Raw genomic sequence first — 22,038 nt, 5'->3', positions numbered from 1 at the left:
TCACATGGTTTCAGGCCATCATTTACTGTGATATGTATTACAAAGAGATGACCATATTACTACAAAGCATCCCTCTTCAAAAAACTTTTTTGTCCTCCAACTGACCTTTCACGACACAATCCTGAAACCCAGTGGACGCCACACCAGTGGTAGCCACTCCCTGACCACATGACAGGCACTGGGTGCGGCCGTAGTCCGGCTGGTATGTACCACTGGGGCACGGTGCACACGGCTCAAAACCATCCGAGGAGAAATAGCCCCTCCCGCACTGACCTGCAGAATGAAACATATTCAGGTTCAAAATTAGGTAATTGATCAAAACTGTTAAATGTCATTTTCAAAAAGATAATAGCTACTTTACTAATTTAGATTTTAAAAATATGGTTTGAAAAGATTAGGCAGCTATATCAACTAACAAATGCAGCAAGGTGAAGTTGAAAGCTATTTTCACTGTTGTCTGCCATTTTGTTAAGTCCAACCAAAATTACAACAAAACGAACAGCAATCATATTATGATGATAAAAGATACAAATTTAAATAAAAAATACATATCAGCAATAATGATACATAGCTTGTGTTTTGAAACAACATTTGTAGTAATTGATGCATTGACAAGCATGCAATATCTTCTACTGAACAAACATACAAACACGTACTTTTAATATTTCAAGCAATAAAAGTCAGTTCACTGAAATGTAAAAGTACATTCAATGCAGGCCAGACTGTGCAATCACCCACTTAACTGAAAAATAAAAAGCACACACAGCTGCTGCAAGTGTTGTCCTTGGCACCAGACTACACTGTACACTACAAAGAAGTCACAACTCACTTATTTCAGTTTAAGTTGCTCATAAAAACACTTTCTCACATGATCCTCAATAGTAATTGGGAATTTATAAATCAACTTCCACAGGTATTGCTGAAAGAACATTGTCTTAGGAAATACAGTGACCCCTGTGGACTTCAGGTGTCACACCCAGGTGTTACCCTCAAGTGTGACCTTCAAGTGTGACCTTCAGGTGTGAACCTTGATATGACCCCAGGTGTTACCCCCAGGCATGACTCCCCATGCATGACCCCCCCCCCCCCCCCTCCAATGTGTGACCCCCAGGTCTGACCTCAAGGTGCAACTACTGTATGAATTGAGGGTTTATTTTTCCAGTGAATTTTTATAAGGTACTGGTACTACACAATTAAGTACATTACTGTCAGTAGTCATATGGCAGAACTGAATTATCTGACATATTTATACAGATACTGTATGCAGTATGTATTATAACACAAAAATACAGTACCGCACATGAAAAAGTTTACAAAAAGTTCACCCATAAATTTTTAATCAAAAACATTGTTCTTATATTTAAAACTTCATCACACAAATGTCCATACCTCAGGCTCACACTGTATAGTTTTTCTATAACATCATAATTTATGACATTAATGCTATGTTGGGCAACCTTACCCCCACATTCAGTGATATTCCTGGCTCCGGCCACTCCTTTCCCTAGGGACTGATCTGGACACGCCTGACATGACAGCTGTCCCTCCTGGTCCTGGTACGTCCCCTGGGCACACGGCACGCACTGCCCACTGCTCACATGGAAGTACGTCCCTATGCTACAGGCCACTGAATCAACAGAATTCATGGGATGAATAAGGCACGTTCACAATGAATGTATTTCACTAGTTAGCGAGCACTAATTCCACGGGTGTCTCTTTATTGCTGAATGCAGATTACCAGACTAACACTCCTCCTCCTGGCGTTGAGCAGAGTAAAGAAAAGCTGGTGATTATATGGGTATGTTGGAAACCAGAGAAGGTGTGTTAATCTGTTAATTTGATTTGCATTCAGAAAGTGTTCCCATGGAGTTAGCGCCCATTAGTTATGTGGACAAAATTCACTGTGAACGGTCCCTTATTCTGGTTTTAAAATTTCAGGATAAATTAGAGTGCTTTAGTACTGTCTTAGCTTAACCTGATTTTAAACTAACCCAAGGAGGTACGCAATTATAATTACATCTGGGTCTTTGTCAAAAAAGCTCATGTTATCCCTCCATCAACCTACCTGATGGCTTTACTCAGGCTGGGGTGGAGTTGGGTGGGGGTGGATGGGGGTTATATAGTGGTTGGGAGCCACCAAGTAATTCCTTATTCCAAAATGTTTTTTATTAATATGATTCCAAAATTTATGAAATTCATGAACCACGATACTTTTTAGATTAAAATAAATCTAAAAAAATTCTTTAAAAAATATTGTTCATGTTGATGAAGTATGAATACTCATTATTGAAGTAATGAATATTTAAGGTTATATCTTTATGGGCTACTTCTTCAGTAACTGAGGCAAGTAATGATAAACTGAATTCTTTCTATCTGTTGGACATCAGCACTAGAAAATACATCACTCTTCTTTTTATATTATAAGTATGGGTTACACATAAGAAAGGAGAGATCTTGTATAATTTAGTATAATTCAACATCATAAGTATAGAATAATCATTTGCACTGCATTATCAAACTATTTATAACCATAAGCTTTCACATAGCAATTAAGCTGGAAATGGCTTTAATGGCTTCAATCATCAGATATTTATCAAGATCAAAAAATATCACCAATTATCAGCCCATAATCTTAAAGCAAATCTAAATCATAAACAACATCCACAATTAACACTGGTATATTGACTTTGTTTAAAAAATTACCATCTGGAAATGCAAGAGAACTTTAAGATATTTAAGTATTGCCTTGTTAATGGAAATTCCCCCAAAGCCTCATTTCATTTCACATTCTGTAAGCGTATGATGAACAGTTGCAGAAAAATAGGAATTACCCCAAAGTATACCAGATATATATAGCAAGTCACCCGCAACAGAATATCATATGTTCATGCAGCCCCAGGGTCAGTCCAATTAATTCATGATTGCCTACACCACAGCATTCAAGTCTTAATATCAGCCCATACATGTCCTACACACCACTTTTCTTTTTTTTTTCTTTGTTTATCTCAAAAAAAAATTGCACACCAGCAGTAAATATTAGCAAAGGTTGTAATACATCAAACAAAAAGCAGATACTGTTGCTCTTTATGCACCATGCTTGGTATTTCTGGATGGAGTTGCTCATCTTTTGTACAGTTAGATTTTGTGTTTTTTTTTCAAGTCAACTGAAAGATTTCATTTTCAGAATGTTGTGTCAGATAATAATAAGATTTTGGCTACTTAATTTTAACAATGATATAAGTCAAGAATATTTCATGTGAATATTTAACAGCTGCCATCTAAAACATATTTTAGAGACACCATCATCTATTAGTAATAAGCAGCTTGTTAGTGTCAACATCATCCACGCTCAGTCCCTGCCAAAAAAAGCGGTGCTGCAAAGCATATTGTGATCATAGCCAATCTTTTCAATACACTGATTGGTTTGCATGGTTTCCATGGTAACCTACCACATGACTCTCCAACAAACACCTGTCCCAGAGAACAATCATGAAAGTTAGGCAGGACCGACCCTGGAGCCGTAAACGAATTGCGTTCTACTTCCCATTCATCCCGTCCTATTCTGAACGATAGGAATAAGGCATATATTATATCAAATTTTAAAGTAGTACATAAATGGATTCATCATACAGAGAGAGACTTACCACAGCTTTTCTTTACAAGAACATGGCCTATGGCACATACTGGCTGATAAGCCCCTGAAGGCTTAAAAGATTTCTTGACCACCTCCAGTGATTGACCTTCATATCTGGAGGGGGAAGAGAAGGAGGCGAAAACATCTTTTTCATTAAAAAGTAGAAATACAAAAATACAGAAAGCTATTTGATATACAGAATTAGACAGGCCACATTCTGAAAATACCAAAATGTAATTATAGTAATAGCATTTCATGTATACTTAGGGGCCATTCAGAGTAGAAAATCCAAGTATCAACTGGTCCAAGACTCAAATATGGCAGACCCTACATGAAAGGAAGACTGCATAATCCTGTAATTCTCTCTCTGACTCTAACAGCCTCTCTACGCATTGTCCCTGCAGGGGCACAGTAATTAAATCTCTGCTCCATTCCACCAGATGCATGGGGAGGTGTGTGAGAGGCAGAAAGACCATTACAGGATTAAGCTTCCTTTCATGTAGGGTCCGCCATATTTGAGCTTTGGACCAGTTGATACTCAGATCTTCTATTCTGAATGGTCCCTTAAAGTTTGCCTTAAGATTACACCACACTGAACATAGCTAATCATGTAAGTTGCTAGTTTGAGGTAGATTAGACATGGGCCTCATCTCAAACTTTCACAGATTTGTTCTGCTGCTAAGACATCCTCAGTGGAGTGCTATAGACCCATCTACACAGCACGATGTGGCGTTCCTCCATTTCTTTCAACCTCTGGGCCTAAACAGTTCTATACTGAACCTTGTTCTAAATAATCTACTCACCTAACAAAAAATCTTTCCTTGTTAATAGATTTTCTTAGGGCTCTGATGGTTTTTTTCAGTTTTCGTTCTGTTCTTTTCTTAACACAGTGCACATCACAACGGTCTGAAAAAAATAGTATTCATTTCTTTCTTGAAACTCAGAATATTGGACAAAAATCTAAACTATTTAAACCTTATCTATTTAAAACATACATTAACAGAGCTAAAACCTTTTATATTTGTAAAATATTCCTGCAAAGCCATAAAATTCTTAACTTTTAAAAAAGAAAACATCAAAGAAGGCTTTCAACAAAAACATATGCTTCTCTTTCCTACAAAATTCTTAAATAAATGCTCACCTGTGACTGCCTCGGGTGACATTTGTATTTCAAATACTGCTGTGATAATAGAGTCATCTTTGCCAGCTAGGTTTCTAAACTGCCGTCTCTGTGCTCCACACTTCAAGTTCACGTAATTCACCTGGCACTCCTGAGAGCACTTGAATCGCCCTTGATCAGGGAGCGAAAATGAACCATCTGAAAAAGAGGTAATTTGGCACTGGGTACATTAAATGTGTCCTTAATGAGAGAGAGGTGTATGTTGAAAATGACATCACTTTCCCAAAAGTTATTTTTTATAGAAACTTTAATATTTATGGAGACTAATTAACATTACCCAGTATAGCACATTTCCACAGGTTAACATGTTTATATATTTTATTATTTATTATATTTATTAATGCATATTTATCATATTATATATTAATATATCATTTATTTACTATATATTTATAGATAAGGTATATTTATATTTTAAAAGACCTGCACCTTTATCAGTTCCAAAAAGATGCTGTCAAAATAAATCACATTTTCTTCCCACTTGCCAAAAACAAAAAAAAAGTAGTAAGCTGCAAACACTAAGCAGTTGTTATTCAAACATTTCTAATGTGTTTTAACAGTAAAACAGACGTGTTGTATTTCCCTATCAGCTGTGCCCAATTTTACCTTAACATCTTAGTGTAGAAGGGAGGCCACAGGTTATCATAGCTTTAACTATGTTGTTCTTTAACTCAGCTTTGATAGACAGGAAGTGGATTTGGGATCTTAAGTAAAGAAACTTGCTGAAAACACTCACAAATGTGCTTTGAGTAGATGAAAAACAGTTTTAGTTTTTAACATTTTCTTAATGAGTAACAACTGCAGCTACTGGGACTTAGAGACAAATTAAACCAGCCTTTCCATTTAAAATTTTCTCTGATTTCACTTTCATTCAACTGGTTTGTCCATGTCACATATTCCATTTCAAAATTATAATTTGGTGATTAAGAAAGAATCCAGGCTACAAAGCTTTCCATCTAATCTGCTAATAGCCATTGAAAAGCTATCCCGTGGGGAAGAATTCAAGTGGGTCGGCCATATTTGACCCTTGGACTAGCTAGTCCCCTATTCTGAATGGGGCCTTAAAGAATATTATTTCTTTCTTTTGTCGATTTCTCACCTTGAGCCTCGTTTGCAGCACCATTTCTTCTGACACGTTTTCTCAATTTGCATTTGTCAGTCTTGAAAAAAAATTTGGCCCTCTTCTTAAAACTGGGCAAGGTGACTGCCTCTGAAAGCATGAGAAACAAATAAATTTTTTTAAACATCTGTAACATATTACCATGATACATTAAAAATAACTTCAAATTTAAAGTGGTTTTCATCCCGCTGTGTGTATTTGTCCTCTTCCAAGAAATTGATATCAATCTCAGTCAAAAGTTGGTGCAACTATGAATTAATAGCAAGAACAAGTGTGCAAACAACACTGTAAGAAACTGTAGCATTCTGCAAAAGCAGGAGTTAAATTAAATTGACCGAGGATAAACCATAAAAAACATACATATACAGAGGGTTATGTGGATAAAATAGATTAAATAATAAAGATAGATCCGTCCTTACCAGAACAAGAGGGTAACGTCTGGTTATTTTTTTCGTGTGTCCACTGGAACTGAGTGCTCAGCCCACAGGTGTACGTATACTGCTGGTCATCAGAGGCTGTGAAATGTGCGTTACTATGGCAACTAAGGACACACACCTCATCATTACCCTGCTGGGTACAGGAGAGTAAAGCCTTAGCTGGAGGCTTCAGAGGGGTGCAACGGTCCAAAACTGTAAAGATCAATGAGGTTTGTGAAAAGAAAAGTAAAACTGTGGACACTGGATAAAATCTTTTTTCTGTATAAAAATAGGGACATAAAAATATACATGAAGAATAAATTATGTTAAATGTGTAAAAAACTAAAATGACAAAAAATATTTTGGTCTATGTAGTACTATGCTATGTAGCTACACTTAACATATTATTATATCATTTCAGAGACATTTACTGAGCTATAAAGTTGCTACTGTATCCCAAAATCACTATTTTCAATATGTTGCAGCACACTGTGCCTGATCATCACAATACCTTTTTGTCTTGGATACCATACCTACACAATCTTTCTTGTTGGGGTGGAGCTTATGACCAGAGTGGCAGTAACATTCAAAGCTTCCCATGGTGTTACGGCACCCATGATCACAGCCGCCATTATTGATGGAACATTCATTGATATCTATACAAATAAATAAATAAATAAATAAATAAATAAATGTCATTGTAAAAATATATGCTGAAAATTAAACAGTGAGTTTTTCAATAATTTTCAAAGATGGATAGAATTGTGTTAGACAGTTTACTTTGCAATTCTAGTTCTCTGCTTGTTTGCCATATTGTTCTTTAATTCAGTCAAATTAATTTTCAAATTGATAGGTCTAACAATTGACACTTCAAAGTAGCTTAATTGTTATCCATGAGCTAGTGCTTGTGAATATAAATGGCAAATAGTCGTATTTTAAGGTAACTTATTAAGCTGGGTAATAAAACAAAGAGCACATTGATTTCCACTCCCCCAATTTCATTTGTTCTATTCACCTCAGTGAACCTTACCTCCGCAGTGGCTGACACCATACTTTTCATACCCTCTGTGACAGGAGCAGACGTAACTCCCCGGGGTATTGATACAGGTGTGGTCACATGTAGTATTCAGAGCGCACTCATCCACATCTACAACAAACAAAGCCATATTTTCAAGACAGTCTTGTATTTTTCAACAAAAAACTTTCAAAAACAACTTAAATACCATGAAAGTGGCTTTTGGTGATCTCTATCTGGCACTATAGAACAGAATTATTTTTTACGTATCTGTCCTGTTCCTTCAGTGTCAGATTCCGGTATACCCAAAAATAAAAAATCACCATTTATATGACCAAGGTCCATAGATGGTGGATAGAAATATTAAGTAAAGAATGCTTCTATTCTATCAACTTGAATACCACAGAAGACTTTCTACAGGTAATTTTTGGGGCCATGAAGAATACCTGTGACAATCTGCAATTGCTAGTGATAAATCAACCGTAAGCAAAATAAAAACATCATGAGTCCTGTTTTGAGCACTGTCTAGTTCTTGTATTTCTAATAAATAAATAAATAAATAAATAAAACAATCATGTAGAAACACACCTGTCGACAAAAGCCAGTAAAATATTACTAGAAATTTTTTTAATTCTCAAAATTATAAAATAAAGAACATGTAAAGGACTGTAACTGCGATGACAACCCTTCCAAATCACCACACCTACTGGTCTGACAGGAAATCAACGGAGACGGGATATAGTTTTCATGAAAATATTTTGACTGATAGACACAAACAATATATCAGATGCATAACCATTACGTCATTGCAAAATGTTTGAAAAATCGAGCAAAACTCTTTCTTGAAACAGATAAGTATAGATATTTTTTCTGTGTCTTAAACAAGGTCAAGCTGAACTGTTTGCCAACTTAACCAAGACCCTCAAATTTAACAAAAAATAAATAAATAAATAAATAAATAAATTGATAAAATCCCCAGCTGCAGAACTCAATACTGAGTTCTTCCTGTGTGAACACTTTGAACTGAATGTGCATCTAAATAAACTTAGAAGCTAGGAGATGATGATGCAAGATTTCTTCCACAAAAAGAATAACGAATGGGCAGACAGGCAGATAAACAGACAGATAGACAACCACATATCAGTGTGCTCAAACTTTGTTGGTCTGGCATGGGTTCCAGCCATTCATTTTTTAAAAACAAAATTCTTCTCCTAAAGATTTTCACAAGAGCCAACAGTTTTGAGCAGCACTCCTCTCGGTACATAACCAATGAATTAACTTGTGGTTTGGGAAAAAGCCAACGGTGCATTTCACAATCTGGTCACACGAAACTGGTTCAAATTTAATTAAACACTACCAAAGGCAAAAAGAAATTGTTGTGTGTTACACAAATTCTCCAGAAGATTTTAATTTCCTCTAGTATAAAGGGCCCACTTAATTTTGCCATCACCTGTCAAAAAATTAAATTAGTTACAACAACCCAATTAAATGCATTCAAATAAAGTCTGTCTATTTCTGGTTTATCAAGGGGTCCAAGATGATCCAGAACATACACTTGATAGTGTTACCGACAGAAGTGCAGACTAATTAAAACTTATAATGGCTGTTAAGAGCGGTTTCTATTTCAGCAGGAGAGATCAAAGATCAGTTTCTGTAGAAACTATTAACTTATCAACCATTTTCTGTCAATTCTCTTTGACAGTTTGGACAAATTTAGTTACTGAGGAGCACAAGTGTTTGTTGCTGTAACTGCTCCAATCTGTAGCAAGTGAACCTGAACCAGAGTTCATCAAGGTCAATACTTGATATTTCACATGTAATTTGTTTAAAATTTGGTGGACTGTAAATGTGAATCAAATGGTGACAGAAATCCATAGATGTAATAAAACATGTTTTCTCTCTGTTCCAAGTCACATATAACACAAGCTGAAACAGTAACAGGTGGCGCATATAAACATCTTGAACAATAATGCATAGGACGTGGAGCATACTGTTCTACATGCAAGAACCCCGTATATCATTACTTTTTGGTAAATGTACTACAAAACCTGTTTCCTGTTTATAAACATATTTTACATTAAATAGGTGCTACTACCACAATAATAAGAACATATATACAAAATCATAGACATGAGCCCGTCAACACCAAACCTTTTCCTTATTACAACGCCAGCCAGACAAGTGGCTCTGCCAGGAGTTAATTAAAGAAAATTATTTTCTGGTGAAAGATCCTTTTCCCTCACTTACCTTGACAAATTTTTTCATTTGCGTGCACCTTGTAACCCTTTGGACAAATACACTCATAACTTCCATCTGTATTTTCACATTCATGGCTGCATCCGCCATTATTGATGTTACACTCATTTACATCTGAAAATGAGAAATACGTAAGTCATTCATAGCAATTACTACCATTAGAATTCCTTTCCGACTCATGTTTTCAGCCAGCAATTTCAAAAGAGGGGGAGTCTTTTTCTGAAAAGTGGACCTTTTTACTATTATGACATAAAACCAAGATCAAATGATTCAGTAGTGAGCTTTTCCTGGACAAAATGTCACTTAATTTCAACCCCCCCTTCCCAAAACAGGCCTGCAATTGTATCATAGGAACTGTCTGTGTGAATAACTGAATTTTAACTGCAGTCTCCACTTTGCCTAAAATATCTTTTCACTCATAAATGCAAGGTTTTTCATAATTCTTAAAATGACATTGAAATTTCATATAAGTTTTAAACTTTGAAACCTTTTTTTTTTTCACAAAGAAACATGCAAATACATTTGACATGACAGTAAGAATGTATTATCAAATACAAAAAATGTGTCATCATATTCAATTTTTTTTAATTTGAAAGATTGAGATAATTCCAGAGAGAAGGGAGAAAAATTTCAATTCAGATACCATAATGACAAATGATGGAAAGGAAACCAGTTAGAGTAAATGCCTAAAAAGCATTACCAAATTGAATAAACAAGACTTGATTGACAGGCATGAAATTGAAAAATCAGTTCAGCATGCATTTTTCTTCTGTTCCCGGTCTAACCTTGTTGCCCCCATCACTTGAAAAAAATGAAAGACAGGAGCAAGTACTGCTAAACAACTTCTCCTGATTAAACAAGTAAACTCCCAACACAAATGCCAGACATTGCAACATTCCGCAGATAAACAGGAACAAGAGAAAGGTGTAGCAAACACCGCACTGATTTTATCATAACATGCTGATATATCATGATTATAGTGCTTTTCTTTTTACGCCAAATTAACATATATACAAAAAGGGGGAATATGTGAGAATATTCCAGAGCTACACCATGTTTCAATTAGACATTACATAATAAAGTCTGAAATACTAATTGCATTACAGTTTCCAACTGAAATTTTGTATAAAACTCCAAATTGGTCCTTCCTTCACACTGGATATCTGAAATCACTTTGTAAGACCCTCAACTCACATTTAAATGTTATTTATCAAGTCAGAATTAAAAGGGGGAATTTTGGCAGTCAAACATGTATTAAGTGACCCTTTACCTTATTGGAGGTGTAAAAATTCAACTAATTTTTTTCTACAGCAAATCTGTCTATAATAAATTCTAGTTTAAATTCAACTTTAAAAAAAAGAAAAAGAAAAAATAAAGGAAACATGTTGCCCTGCCCTAATGACATAGTAACAAGAAGTCATGCCTGACAAACAAAAAGTCAAATTGTTTTGTTTGCTCATTATACAGCTTGCTAATTTAATTCCCAGCCAATGAAATCAAAACATCCAAAGTACTATTTTGTACAAACATTTTTTTTCACCAAAACATATCTGGTTACATGCATGTTCAATCCTGTTCATTTTTTTCTCACAAAAACAATTTAGGCAAAATCAAGCCTACACTCAAACTCAAAGGCATTACAGATCTACAAGCAGTAAGTTTTGGCTTGGAATTTATCCCCTCTGAAAAATCTAAATATTTTTCCAAATGAATTTTCTTATTCTAAAAACAACTCTGCATAAGCTAAATGCAACCTTTCATCTCTATTGTTATGTTACAGGTATAAGCCTGACATATGGCTGAATGATATCAATAATACTTTACTGAGCTCTAAACTGTTTACAAATTATTTTTATAGACTCTCTACACTAATATCTTTATACAAATTATGAAAACAGTTAACTAAATAAGGCATGAGAACTGAGACACAGTACAGGATAACATGATGGATTATTTTGTTTCTTAAAGCAGGGCTGGATTGAGGCCATCTTCTGGGTGTTCAGGAAGACTGTCAGATATTCAAGTTTACACTGACGGGTATCTATTTTTTCTGTCGGAAGACGGTCAAAAATGGAGAAATGGATCAACAAAGATAATTTGGAAGACTGTCAGAAAATAGATCTGGATCCACTCCTGTTAAAGCTTCCAGTTATATATATATATATATATATATATATATATATATATATATATATAATAATAATGATATTAATGACAATAATAGTAAGTTAAACTTCAACTCTTTACCTAAACATGTTTTTTTATCCTGATGTAGGATATAGCCAGGAGGACAGCTGCACTGAGGGCCGTCATTGCTATCCTTGCACGTCTGAGCACAACCGCCATTGTTAACATCACACGTCGCTGGAAGAGGTAAGAAAGGATTAAAATACAAGTTCATAATGATATAAATAAAATTCAATTTTATTAATTTCACTTTCAGACCCAGGGATACTGTAAAGGGGGAAGAAATGAGGGGGGGGGGAGTTAATTTTTCTTTGTTTTGCTTAACATGTTTGCAATAAAACAAATGTTTAAAGAAGCTTATAAAGGGGGTGGATAAATGTTTTCAATCAAAAAGACTGTGCCAAAGAAACCGTATCTTTGGACATTTTATATTTTTAATGCCTCAAAAAAATATTTGGGTAGTGCTGTGGGGTTTATCAGTGCTTTGTGGATAAAATTACAAGATCAGGGGGAAAACAAGTGAAAAATAAAAAAAAAATATATCAAAAGTGGAAAGGGCAGTAATTTTCATAATCAGGCCTCATAAATGATAATTACCAATTGCCTGAGTTAAAACTGTCCATGGTAATGATACAAACTCCAGACCCACCTATACAAGTCCTTCCATCAGCTCTTGCCATGTACTTGGGAGCACAGGTACACACTGGACCCTGGGGGGTATTCCTACACTTGTGCTGACACCCACCATTGCCAATATCACATGTTGCTGAGAAAATTCAATAAAAGGGTAAAAATGATTTACATGGCTTTTCAGCTCTTGGGTGGATAGTGCTTACTGAAGTATAATCATACAATAACATCAAAGCAACTCAAAAGTTAGATACATGAGTGTATATGAGAAAATTTGACTCAGTACATACAGTGTGTGAAAAATATATATAAGAAAATTGTTAATTTTCTACCTAAAATCTTTATCACTATGATTAGTGGTAGATACACAATATCTATAAATAATAACATATAAGTTCTTATTAAAATAAATAAAATACATAAATAAACTTGAAAAGCACTCAGGGAATGCAGTCCTCTGTCCAGGCAGACCAGTCCTCACTATTATTTTAATGTTTAATTTTAATGTAGATGAAGCATATCTGCCACTTAGCTGTGTTATTCTATCTCCAGAAACTCTTCATGTGCTTTAACCAGTCTATAATTAGAACACTACTCATGTAAATTGTCAGACTTTGTTAGCCAGAAATGATGATTCTGCACTTGTACGTTGTTGAGTAATGCTTGCAAACAGCCGCTCTGGAAATATTCCAGACAAAACCTGTCCCAACTTGCATGAAGAAATTAGGAAAAAAATTGGTAACCAACATGGCCACTTTCACCTTCTATGCTACATTTCACTTGTTGTGGATTAAACAATGTTAAATTTTTTTATGAATGGCTTGACACTTACAACGGGTAAATTTGTATTCCTTGTTAGTGTGGAACTTATGTCTGAAGTTGTTTTTCATTATGACTTCCAGAAAACTTTCAGAAAATTTATACTAATGATTAGTTATCCCCTTTGTCTCTGTGCACATTTCCACTACAAATCTAAAATGGGGTCCAGGAGTATTTTCTTATTTGTGCTGTTGTTTCAGGATCTGAAGATCCATATGATGAATGAAAAAATCAGAATACTTTTTTTCAAATACAATTCCAAGTTTACATCAGAATTTCAGATCAAATTAGGATTAAAATATAAAATTTAAATACTCCTGATTGACAATGTATTTCATATCCCCCAGCAATGGTGTATAAAGAGTTTTGAGGACTTAAAAATATCAATAAAAAATATTTTGCACAATGTACACAAGATCCTCTGGGGCTGACTCCAGTAGCAAAAACACACTTAAAATTCAGTAGATTAAATCAAATTCATGTCAATTTGTTGTACTTCAATATCCTGTTTTTCAAGTTGCAATAAAAAATGCCTCAGTTGCCATCTTTGAGTATTTTTTCAAAATAAACACAAAGCTCTTAGAGGTATACTTAGTTTTACAACAAAACAGCCAAGTGTAACAACGTTTTTGTTAAAAAAATTTTAACATCAGTAGGAAGGTACTTTGAAACTTTGCAGGAGATACTATTAATAACTGTTAAAAGTGATAATCCTGAGAAGACACAGATGCCCGTTTTAAAACACATGTTTTGGCAAAACAGTTTTAGAATCTGCATCACGTTTTTCACAAACAAATGGGGGTAGTTTTATCTAAAAAGCAATCTTTTAGTCCCAATATAATCACAAATGACAGAGGTCAGCCCCCGGGTTAATTCAATAAAGTGATCTTTTCCCTTTTTTGACAGCTACTGCTGACAGCTTCGTCATTCAACAAATTCTCGGGTCCTGCCCAGTTCCTGTAATGCTCTTATGATTTGTAGAGCTGTCTGGAGGTGTGTGCAATTCTTAGCATGTGTCTGCTGGAAAAAAGTGCTTTCTTTTTCTTGAGTCTAGTAATAATGAATGCTGCTGATAAGTCGAGGCATAATTTCTTTAATAAAACAGCTTCCTATTCAGGATGTTTTCTTTCTTTTATTTTAATATATATTCATGCTTGTTCAATTGTGTCATTCCCTATTTAATTTAATGTTTGGTTTTTTTTAAACAATGCATCTTTTCAAAAATAATAATAAGAATTTTGCAAACTAACTTCCTTCTCTTTTAGACTTTACTCTGTATAATAACAACAATTGAGATGATCAAAGGCAGCACACACAGGGTGCAATTCCGAATTAAAATATTTCTCACCCCTATTTACAGACAGATTTATTTTTCATTGCCTGTTTACCCACCTATGCAATCTTTTCCGTTATTGTGAAGCACGTAGCCAGCGCGACAGGCGCAGGCATAATTCCTAGGGTTGCAATGATGGGCACATCCTTTCCATGTTTCACACCATCCTGAAAAGGAACAAGGCAAAATTAGTAAATGTATATTAAAGAACACTACTAAACTAAATAAGCACATTAACAAAACAGTTCTGGTTTTAAAATATATTCAATTGTGATCTTGTACTAATTTGTAGTGTACTTCATTAGAATTTCTTGCATTTTATTTCATATTATAATGTTTATTGTATTATATTGTAATCTACTTTATAAGAATTTCTCACGTTGTATATCATATATTTTACTGTTCATTGAATTTTATTGTACTTTATTTTATTTGCTATACCTAATCATCCCAACAGTGGTGCATTTGTATACAACAAACTATCCTATCTTTTTTGTTAACCATAATTTTATAACAGATTTCAAATTAAATCCAGCATTTTCTGTTTACAAATATTGAAAGTGTATTGCAACCATATGCATGCAATTATTACAAACTTCCATCAAATGTGGCGTTTATTGCGACTGTTAACCACAATAAAGCAGTATAGCAGGAGAGCTCCAGCCGACCAGCAGGTGTAATGATTGTTGGAGAAAGAAGAAAGACCAAACATCTGTACAGTTTGTTTTCTATATCTGCACACACTGAGCTGAAATTTGGAATGGCCCAAACATAGCTGGATGGTAATTTGTGGCAAATGTAACCAGAAACTCATGTAATCACATCAAAATATTAACTGTTACCAATTCCTTCTGATTTCACGATTATCCAAACTTACACTGCCATCAAATAAATGGCCCAAGCCAAGTGTGCCTAATAACATCCATTATGTCCAGGAGTTTACAAATCAGTGACTATCCCTTTTTTCATGCAGCCTTTGAACTCCTCCACTCAACCTTTTCTGCTACAAGACAAGTTGCATGAACGTTTCTGTTACTCCGTATGTAATGTGACTATATTTCAGTTAAAAGAAACAATTGGTGCCTATTTACTGTGCCACATGCCACATTCTTTGTCAGGACAAAACCACTGATCATCCTAATGGGAGCATTTGCAGAACAAATGGCCAATAGGGTTGCTTTGAATTATTTACAACTTGCTTTATCAATGCACTACGCCACAGCCTGCGCTTTCATATACACGTTCTCTCTGACATAGATAAAATAAAGACTGGAAATTTAAGAAAACAAGAGTCTTATTACATTGTTTCCCACATCTTGTGATTCTTTCAAATAATTTGTCATAAGGCACCCATAAAAAACCCAACAAATAACCTATAAAAGGCACGTGATTGTGTGGCCAACTGCCAACAGTGTGAATTGCCAAATTTTGAAGTATGTTTCTTAAGAAGCGTATTTCAGACTAATAAACATCAACCATTCTGACACTACTCAACTCTGACAAGAGTTAATGATAAACACACTCGGAGACATTTATTTCACATCTTCAGCCATAACTTTTTGTACCACAATATCAATGCACCGCCCCTTTCCTCCTCTTACTTCACAGAACCACATTTGATATCATTTTGATAGAAAAAAATAATAAATCATGTAGAAAAATAGAAAAACATTAAAGTATCAAAAAATGGAAAAAAATGTTTTCACACATGAACTTTGGTCCCAGCTCAGAGAGAAACAAATAATTGTTTTGCTCAAAAAAGACCTGAAGTCCGACTACTACAAGTATCAATTTTTAGGCTTCGTTCTATTTTAATATTCGTTCTATTTTAATTGTTAAAACAATCATATATTTCTAAAATATAGCGATAAAACTTCTTCTACACCATATAGTACTATGTACAGTTGTATATATACACCAACTCTTTCCAATAAAGAAAAAATAGAAAGAAAGAAAAGAAAGAAAAAAAGAAAAATTACCTCTTCCTCTTGTACAACTTTTTCCATCTGTTTGAAGAGAATATCCATTATTACAGCGGCATTCATAGCTCCCCAGTGTGTTGAAGCACTGCTGAGAACATCCTCCCCTATTCTCAAAACATTCATTCCTATCTAAAAAAGTAAACATTCAATTACAGACAATTGAAATACTACTTTGAAAACAAAATATCAACAGAAACTGGCAAAATTTCTTCAAGACTGGAATATATTTTTGTTTCTAATAGTCTCAATGAGGCAAATTAATGAAGAGTGAAAGAAAAGTTAAGTTATATTACAGACAATTGAAATCCTATTTGAAAACAAAATATCAACACAAACTGACAAAATTTCTTCAAGATTTGAATATATTTTTGTTTCTAATAGTGTCAATGAGGAAGCAAATTAATGAAGAGTGAAAGCAAAGTTAAGAGCTGGTAGAGCTAGTACAGGGGTGGGGGGCTGGTAGAGCTAGTATAGGGGGTGGGGGGCTGGTAGAGCTAGTTCAGGGGGTGGGGGGCTGGTAGAGATAGTACAGGGGGTGGGGGGCTGGTAGAGCTAGTACAGGGGGTTGGGGCTGGTAGAGCTAGTGCAGGGGGCATGGTGGAGCTAGTACAGGGGGTGGGAGGCTGGTGGAGCTAGTGCAGGGGGTGGGGGCTGGTAGAGCTAGTACAGGGGAGCTGGTGATTATGAAGCTGTTGGACTTCTTGAGAATAAGAAGTGCATCGGGGGGGGGGGGGGGGTGAGACTTGTGGAGGAAAAGGTAGGTCTAGGGAAGGGAGAGGAACAGGTGGAGGAAAGGTGAGACTCCTTGAGAGGAAGCGGCGGGTCAACAGAGAAGAGAGATCTGTTATTCTGATTGCATTCAGCAACAGTCCACGTGGAGTTAGTGTGCATTAACCAGGTTGACAAAATTCATTGTGAATGGTCCCTAAGAGGATGGTCCAGGGAGAGGAAAAGAAGAAGTGGGGGAGGGGGGAGACTTCTTGAGAGTAAGAGGTGGAGCAGAAGATATGATGGTGTAGGTGGCCAAGAAGAGGTAGAGCAAAAGTTGAGGGTAGAGAATACCCCCCCCCCCTTAATCACCAATAAACCGAGATTAAAACAGATCAATTACCAATCACCAAGAATTCCTAAATCATGTTTCACATAGAATATCAGGCTCAAATCACGCTCGAAAAATAAGGCCAATTACATGGAATGCAAAAAGTGTTCCCTACCCTCAAGGTAAAGGCAGAGGAGAGGAGGTTAACATATCAACAATCTATGTCTTACCTATACAATTATGTCCATCTCTGTCTAAGACAAATCCTTGTAAGCAACTACAGGAATAGTTACCATGAGTATTGGTACATTTATGAACACAGTCACCATTTTCATATTGGCATTCATTTACATCTGAAAAAGAACCCAGGGAAAAAATTTATCTCTAGTAGATCAACAAAATTTGTTCTCATATGTTTCTTTAAAATAATTTTTTCTCCTTTTTATCCTAAATTATTGTAAAAACTTTATAGCTTTCCATGTAGTTCTTTTTTTAAGTGAGCAAGTATGAATATATATCATATGGAATTAAATTCAATCACTTGAAATGACTGGATAATATACTATGGAAGACTCCTCTAGGCTTTTTGACAATTTCCGTACTCTCAGCAATAAGGATCAAGTACGGACAGAAACAAGTGGACGTTAATAGGCTTACCTATACAAATGTTTCCACTCCCATAGAACCCCTCTTTACATTTACACCTGTAAGCTCGTCTTGTATCTATACAATCAGCATCTGCGTGGCACTTATGGACTCCATTCTCACACTCATCTAAGGCTAAAACAAAATAAATTATCTTTGAAGAAATCTTTTTAAACCTATGTCAATGCAAGGGTTCATTTTTCCGATGTTTCTTTGGTTTAAATTTTTTTCAACTGATCTTCAATTGCAATTGCTTTCAGAGTTCAGGAACAGTTTCAAGCCAGAATGTTATTGAAACTGTGGCTTACAGCAACTTTCCTGCAAATAAACTTATGGGGTAATGAATTTTCAGATACATATTTATTTTTCTTCAAAATTATGTCAATATTTCCATCATTGAGATTCACCACTTAATATTGCCATCAGGGAAAGTCATGGGACCTTATCTTAATAAGCAAATAGGCTAATATTTGCATATATTTTTAACTAAAACATACACATTATATTTCAAATGTTTTAAAATTTACACAAAAAAACTTCCTTGTACACAGAATCATTTCATCACATTCACTTTACACACACACACACACACACACACACACACACACACACACACACATTTGAAATGGCAGAAACAGCTAAGGCAATTAATCCTTTCATAAAGCTACGTATCAACAGCAAGGGTTGAAAAACCGAAAAGAAGGATTTACAGAGTACACAAAACCAAGATCCTTGGGATTTAGACATTTTCTTCAAAGTTCAAAGTGCAATTCCGAAATTGTCTCTTGGACACAGCAATTAATCTCTGATCTCATATCTGTGTTGTTGGGGTTACTTGTATCCATACTGGTAGGCAGATCCGGAATAGGACCTCAAAGGCCAACAAATTTCAAAAACACAAAATGGTGGCTTCTGCAGATACACAGGCATTCACAGATACATTTTTTCAAGTACTCAACTGCAATCACATAATACAGTGACAATTTTTATATGTAGTGATTCAATCTAAGGCCCCTTTCCCATTAACAACATCGACCCAACTCTACCAGGACTCTTACTGACTGCAATCAGCTTAATTAATGACACATCCGCCAGGTAGTAAATAGAATACAGAAAAGCTGGTGATTGTATGAGTAAGTTGGAAACAAGAGGGTGTCTTTCAGGGAAGCTGACTGCATTTAGCAAGGGTCCCCCCCAGACTATTTTCAATCCACGTAGACCAATAGACTATGTGTCTATGGGAATGGGATCTTACAATAAAGAAATAGCCCTGAGAATATCTTCTGTATAGTTATATAATGTCAGGTAGATGATGGATGGGATACAGGAGAGAAGGTACAGGATATGAGCAGATGACAAGTTGCCCAGACAAATGAGTGGCCCTCAGGTAAATTTTCTACCTGAGAAATGATGGAAGGGTGGAAGGGGGAGAGAGAGAGAATTTTGTACTGGTATATCTACTGGTATCTATTAGTTGTATCTTAGGCACATTCAAATTCAAACATCGTACCAGCTGGGTTGGTCCAAGTCTGTGGGAGATTCTTGCTAAAGTGCAATCAGTGGTTCAGCACATGGTAGTTAACTACCCCTAGCTGCTGAGGGAGGTGTGTCAGACAATTAAACTGATTCCAATGATCACACTTCAGTAAAAATCCCCTGCAGAAATGTCCCACAGATCCATCAAGTATGATGAGTGAATCTGAATAAGGTCTTTTTTAAATACATTTATGTAAACAAGTTTTTGAAATAATTTATCTGATTTTTCTTCCTCTTTTCCTATTGCACTTCAGTTTTGATTTTGGTCAAAGTTACTTCTGAAACAACTGTTCTTCTATACTGGGATATGGAAATAATTAATTCAAGTTGAAGCATTTCCCTATTTTCAGCTGATATTTAATACAAAAGTAACTGATTAAACAAAAACAACATCTCACGTGGACTTGTTATACAATTCTTGGTAAACTTTAAAGGGATAACAACTGTTCATTTTGGCCAAAAAAAAGGGAAAGAACAATTTTCCCATACTTACCGATGGTAAATGAATCCATTCCCACATTCAAAGTTAGTTCCTTTTTTTTTTTTTTTTTTTTTGTAGTATTCTCTTAATAGATTATTATTGAGTGTAACCATCTACGGAGGTCACGTGATATAATGGCAAGCACAAATTCCAGAATTATTGTAGTAACTGCCCTTTTGGTGGTAAAACAGAATTTAATATATTTCTATGAGTTGTTGACAATGTATTTATTGTGGAATATGGATATCTTACGAACCGTTGATATCCCTTTTAAGTCCGCGCTATGCTCAGTGCATGAGTACTAAGCTTTTGTTGACAGCGCCTCAGTCCACACATACGAGTCCAGACGGGAGTCGCCCATGCATAGAGTTCAGAGGTGAGTCGCCCATACATACAAGTTCAGAGGTGAGTCTTCCATACATACGAGTCCAGACGGGAACTGTCCATATTATACATACGAGTCCAGATTGGCATCCAAAACAGGAGCCAATGACAATCAAACCATTTGTGTTCATGTACACACGACTTGCACTTCATACGCCCATGTGTATGATTTGCCCATATTACGTAAAGAAGTAAGAACAATCTGATTTAGGGAAAGTAACATGTCACTAACAGTCGTAGCAAAGTCGTAGCTTGAGTTTCAATGTGATTTTCATTTACACATTTTCACATTTGTGCGCTTGTCCGGTACACTTCCGCGTTTGGAGATTGGAAAATGAAGAAGCCGGCAGGCATTTTTGGTGGGAAAGCTCTGGGTGAGGGGCGTTGGCAGGCTGCGCATTATTTGTACATAAATTTCATATCGGAATTTAAGCTCAGCATTTATTCCCTGTTTAAAATATTTATATTTAATTTATTGTTCCTTAAGAGAATATCTCCATAACTAATTATCAATAAAACTTTTTTTCTTCATCCTTAGGAACAACTTATTATTATTATTATTATTTTTTTTTTTTAAATAGGCCTACATTTCATACGAAAAACTAAACGTTCTGTCCATTTTTTTTTCAATATCATCCACTGAAGTAAGCTTGTACCGCTGGATCCAGACAGAAATCTACATTCAAATACTAAAAGATCACCTTGTCGGATTCCATTGGATCCCTAACGACAACTGGCGTCTGACTTTTTTAACTACATTTTTTACCTAATTTAGTTTCAAGTGTCGTGAAAGTGAATTAATCACACACTTGGTTTTCGGACATGACCAGTTCACTAAAACTAAAATTAATTAATGCACTAAAATCAAAGTTTAAACGACTATTAAATTATTAATGTGTTGTCACTGATTGATTTTACAGATACCACCATATAAATCACGGTGAGGGAAGAGACCTCGATTGTTGTTAGACCCCTATTATACAATGTGTAGGCTTAATAAGAAATCCCCACAAGGGTGCTGACATGAAATCTTGATTGCAAAAACTGTTACATTGAAAGAGGGATGGGGAAGGGAGGAGAGAGGTAGCGGGTGGGGGGGGGGAGGAGGAAGGGAGGGGGAGAGAGAGAGAGAGAGAGGGAAAGGAGGGATACAGAGAGAGAATGAGCGAACAATGGTGGGGGGAGTGAGGGGAGAGACAGAGAAAGAAGTGGTAACTAACAATCGAAAATTCGATACCGTGGCATATTATACATCAACTTACGTCCTGAATCAAATGACAAGGGCGTACGTGTCGGTTATATGAGCCTCCGATCCCCTGACAACTCTGTCTACGGTAGAAAAATGTCGAAAAAAGACCCTCGCATACTTGCCTTAGTTATC

The 22,038-nt window shown here is 35.6% G+C and overlaps 1 protein-coding gene across 4 annotated transcripts in view; it reads right to left on the bottom strand.

Annotated features, from left to right (window-relative positions):
- The window catches only part of LOC106176472 (signal peptide, CUB and EGF-like domain-containing protein 3), a 32,216-nt gene that overhangs the window by 3,054 nt on the left and 7,124 nt on the right, over positions 1-22,038 (bottom strand). For 3 of the 4 annotated variants that reach the window (XM_013558865.2, XM_013558864.2, XM_013558867.3), the window contains 16 exons: positions 18,269-18,391; positions 17,842-17,964; positions 16,570-16,701; positions 14,650-14,757; positions 12,458-12,574; positions 11,869-11,985; positions 9,613-9,735; positions 7,381-7,497; positions 6,884-7,006; positions 6,354-6,563; positions 5,914-6,024; positions 4,776-4,952; positions 4,438-4,540; positions 3,450-3,562; positions 1,463-1,627; positions 106-273 (listed from right to left, as the gene is read on the bottom strand). In XM_013558865.2, the coding sequence (XP_013414319.1) occupies positions 106-273; positions 1,463-1,627; positions 3,450-3,562; positions 4,438-4,540; positions 4,776-4,952; positions 5,914-6,024; positions 6,354-6,563; positions 6,884-7,006; positions 7,381-7,497; positions 9,613-9,735; positions 11,869-11,985; positions 12,458-12,574; positions 14,650-14,757; positions 16,570-16,701; positions 17,842-17,964; positions 18,269-18,391 (2,130 nt within the window). Of the gene's footprint in view, positions 1-105; positions 274-1,462; positions 1,628-3,449; positions 3,563-3,644; positions 3,749-4,437; positions 4,541-4,775; positions 4,953-5,913; positions 6,025-6,353; positions 6,564-6,883; positions 7,007-7,380; positions 7,498-9,612; positions 9,736-11,868; positions 11,986-12,457; positions 12,575-14,649; positions 14,758-16,569; positions 16,702-17,841; positions 17,965-18,268; positions 18,392-22,038 lie in introns of all 4 variants that reach the window. The other variant, XM_013558866.2, reaches the window with a different exon arrangement.

This window comes from Lingula anatina, chromosome 1, assembly GCF_051362555.1.
Source record: "Lingula anatina isolate TDL-2025a chromosome 1, LinAna3.0, whole genome shotgun sequence".
Taxonomy (NCBI): domain Eukaryota; kingdom Metazoa; phylum Brachiopoda; class Lingulata; order Lingulida; family Lingulidae; genus Lingula; species Lingula anatina.
This window is presented reverse-complemented; position numbering and strand designations above follow the sequence as displayed.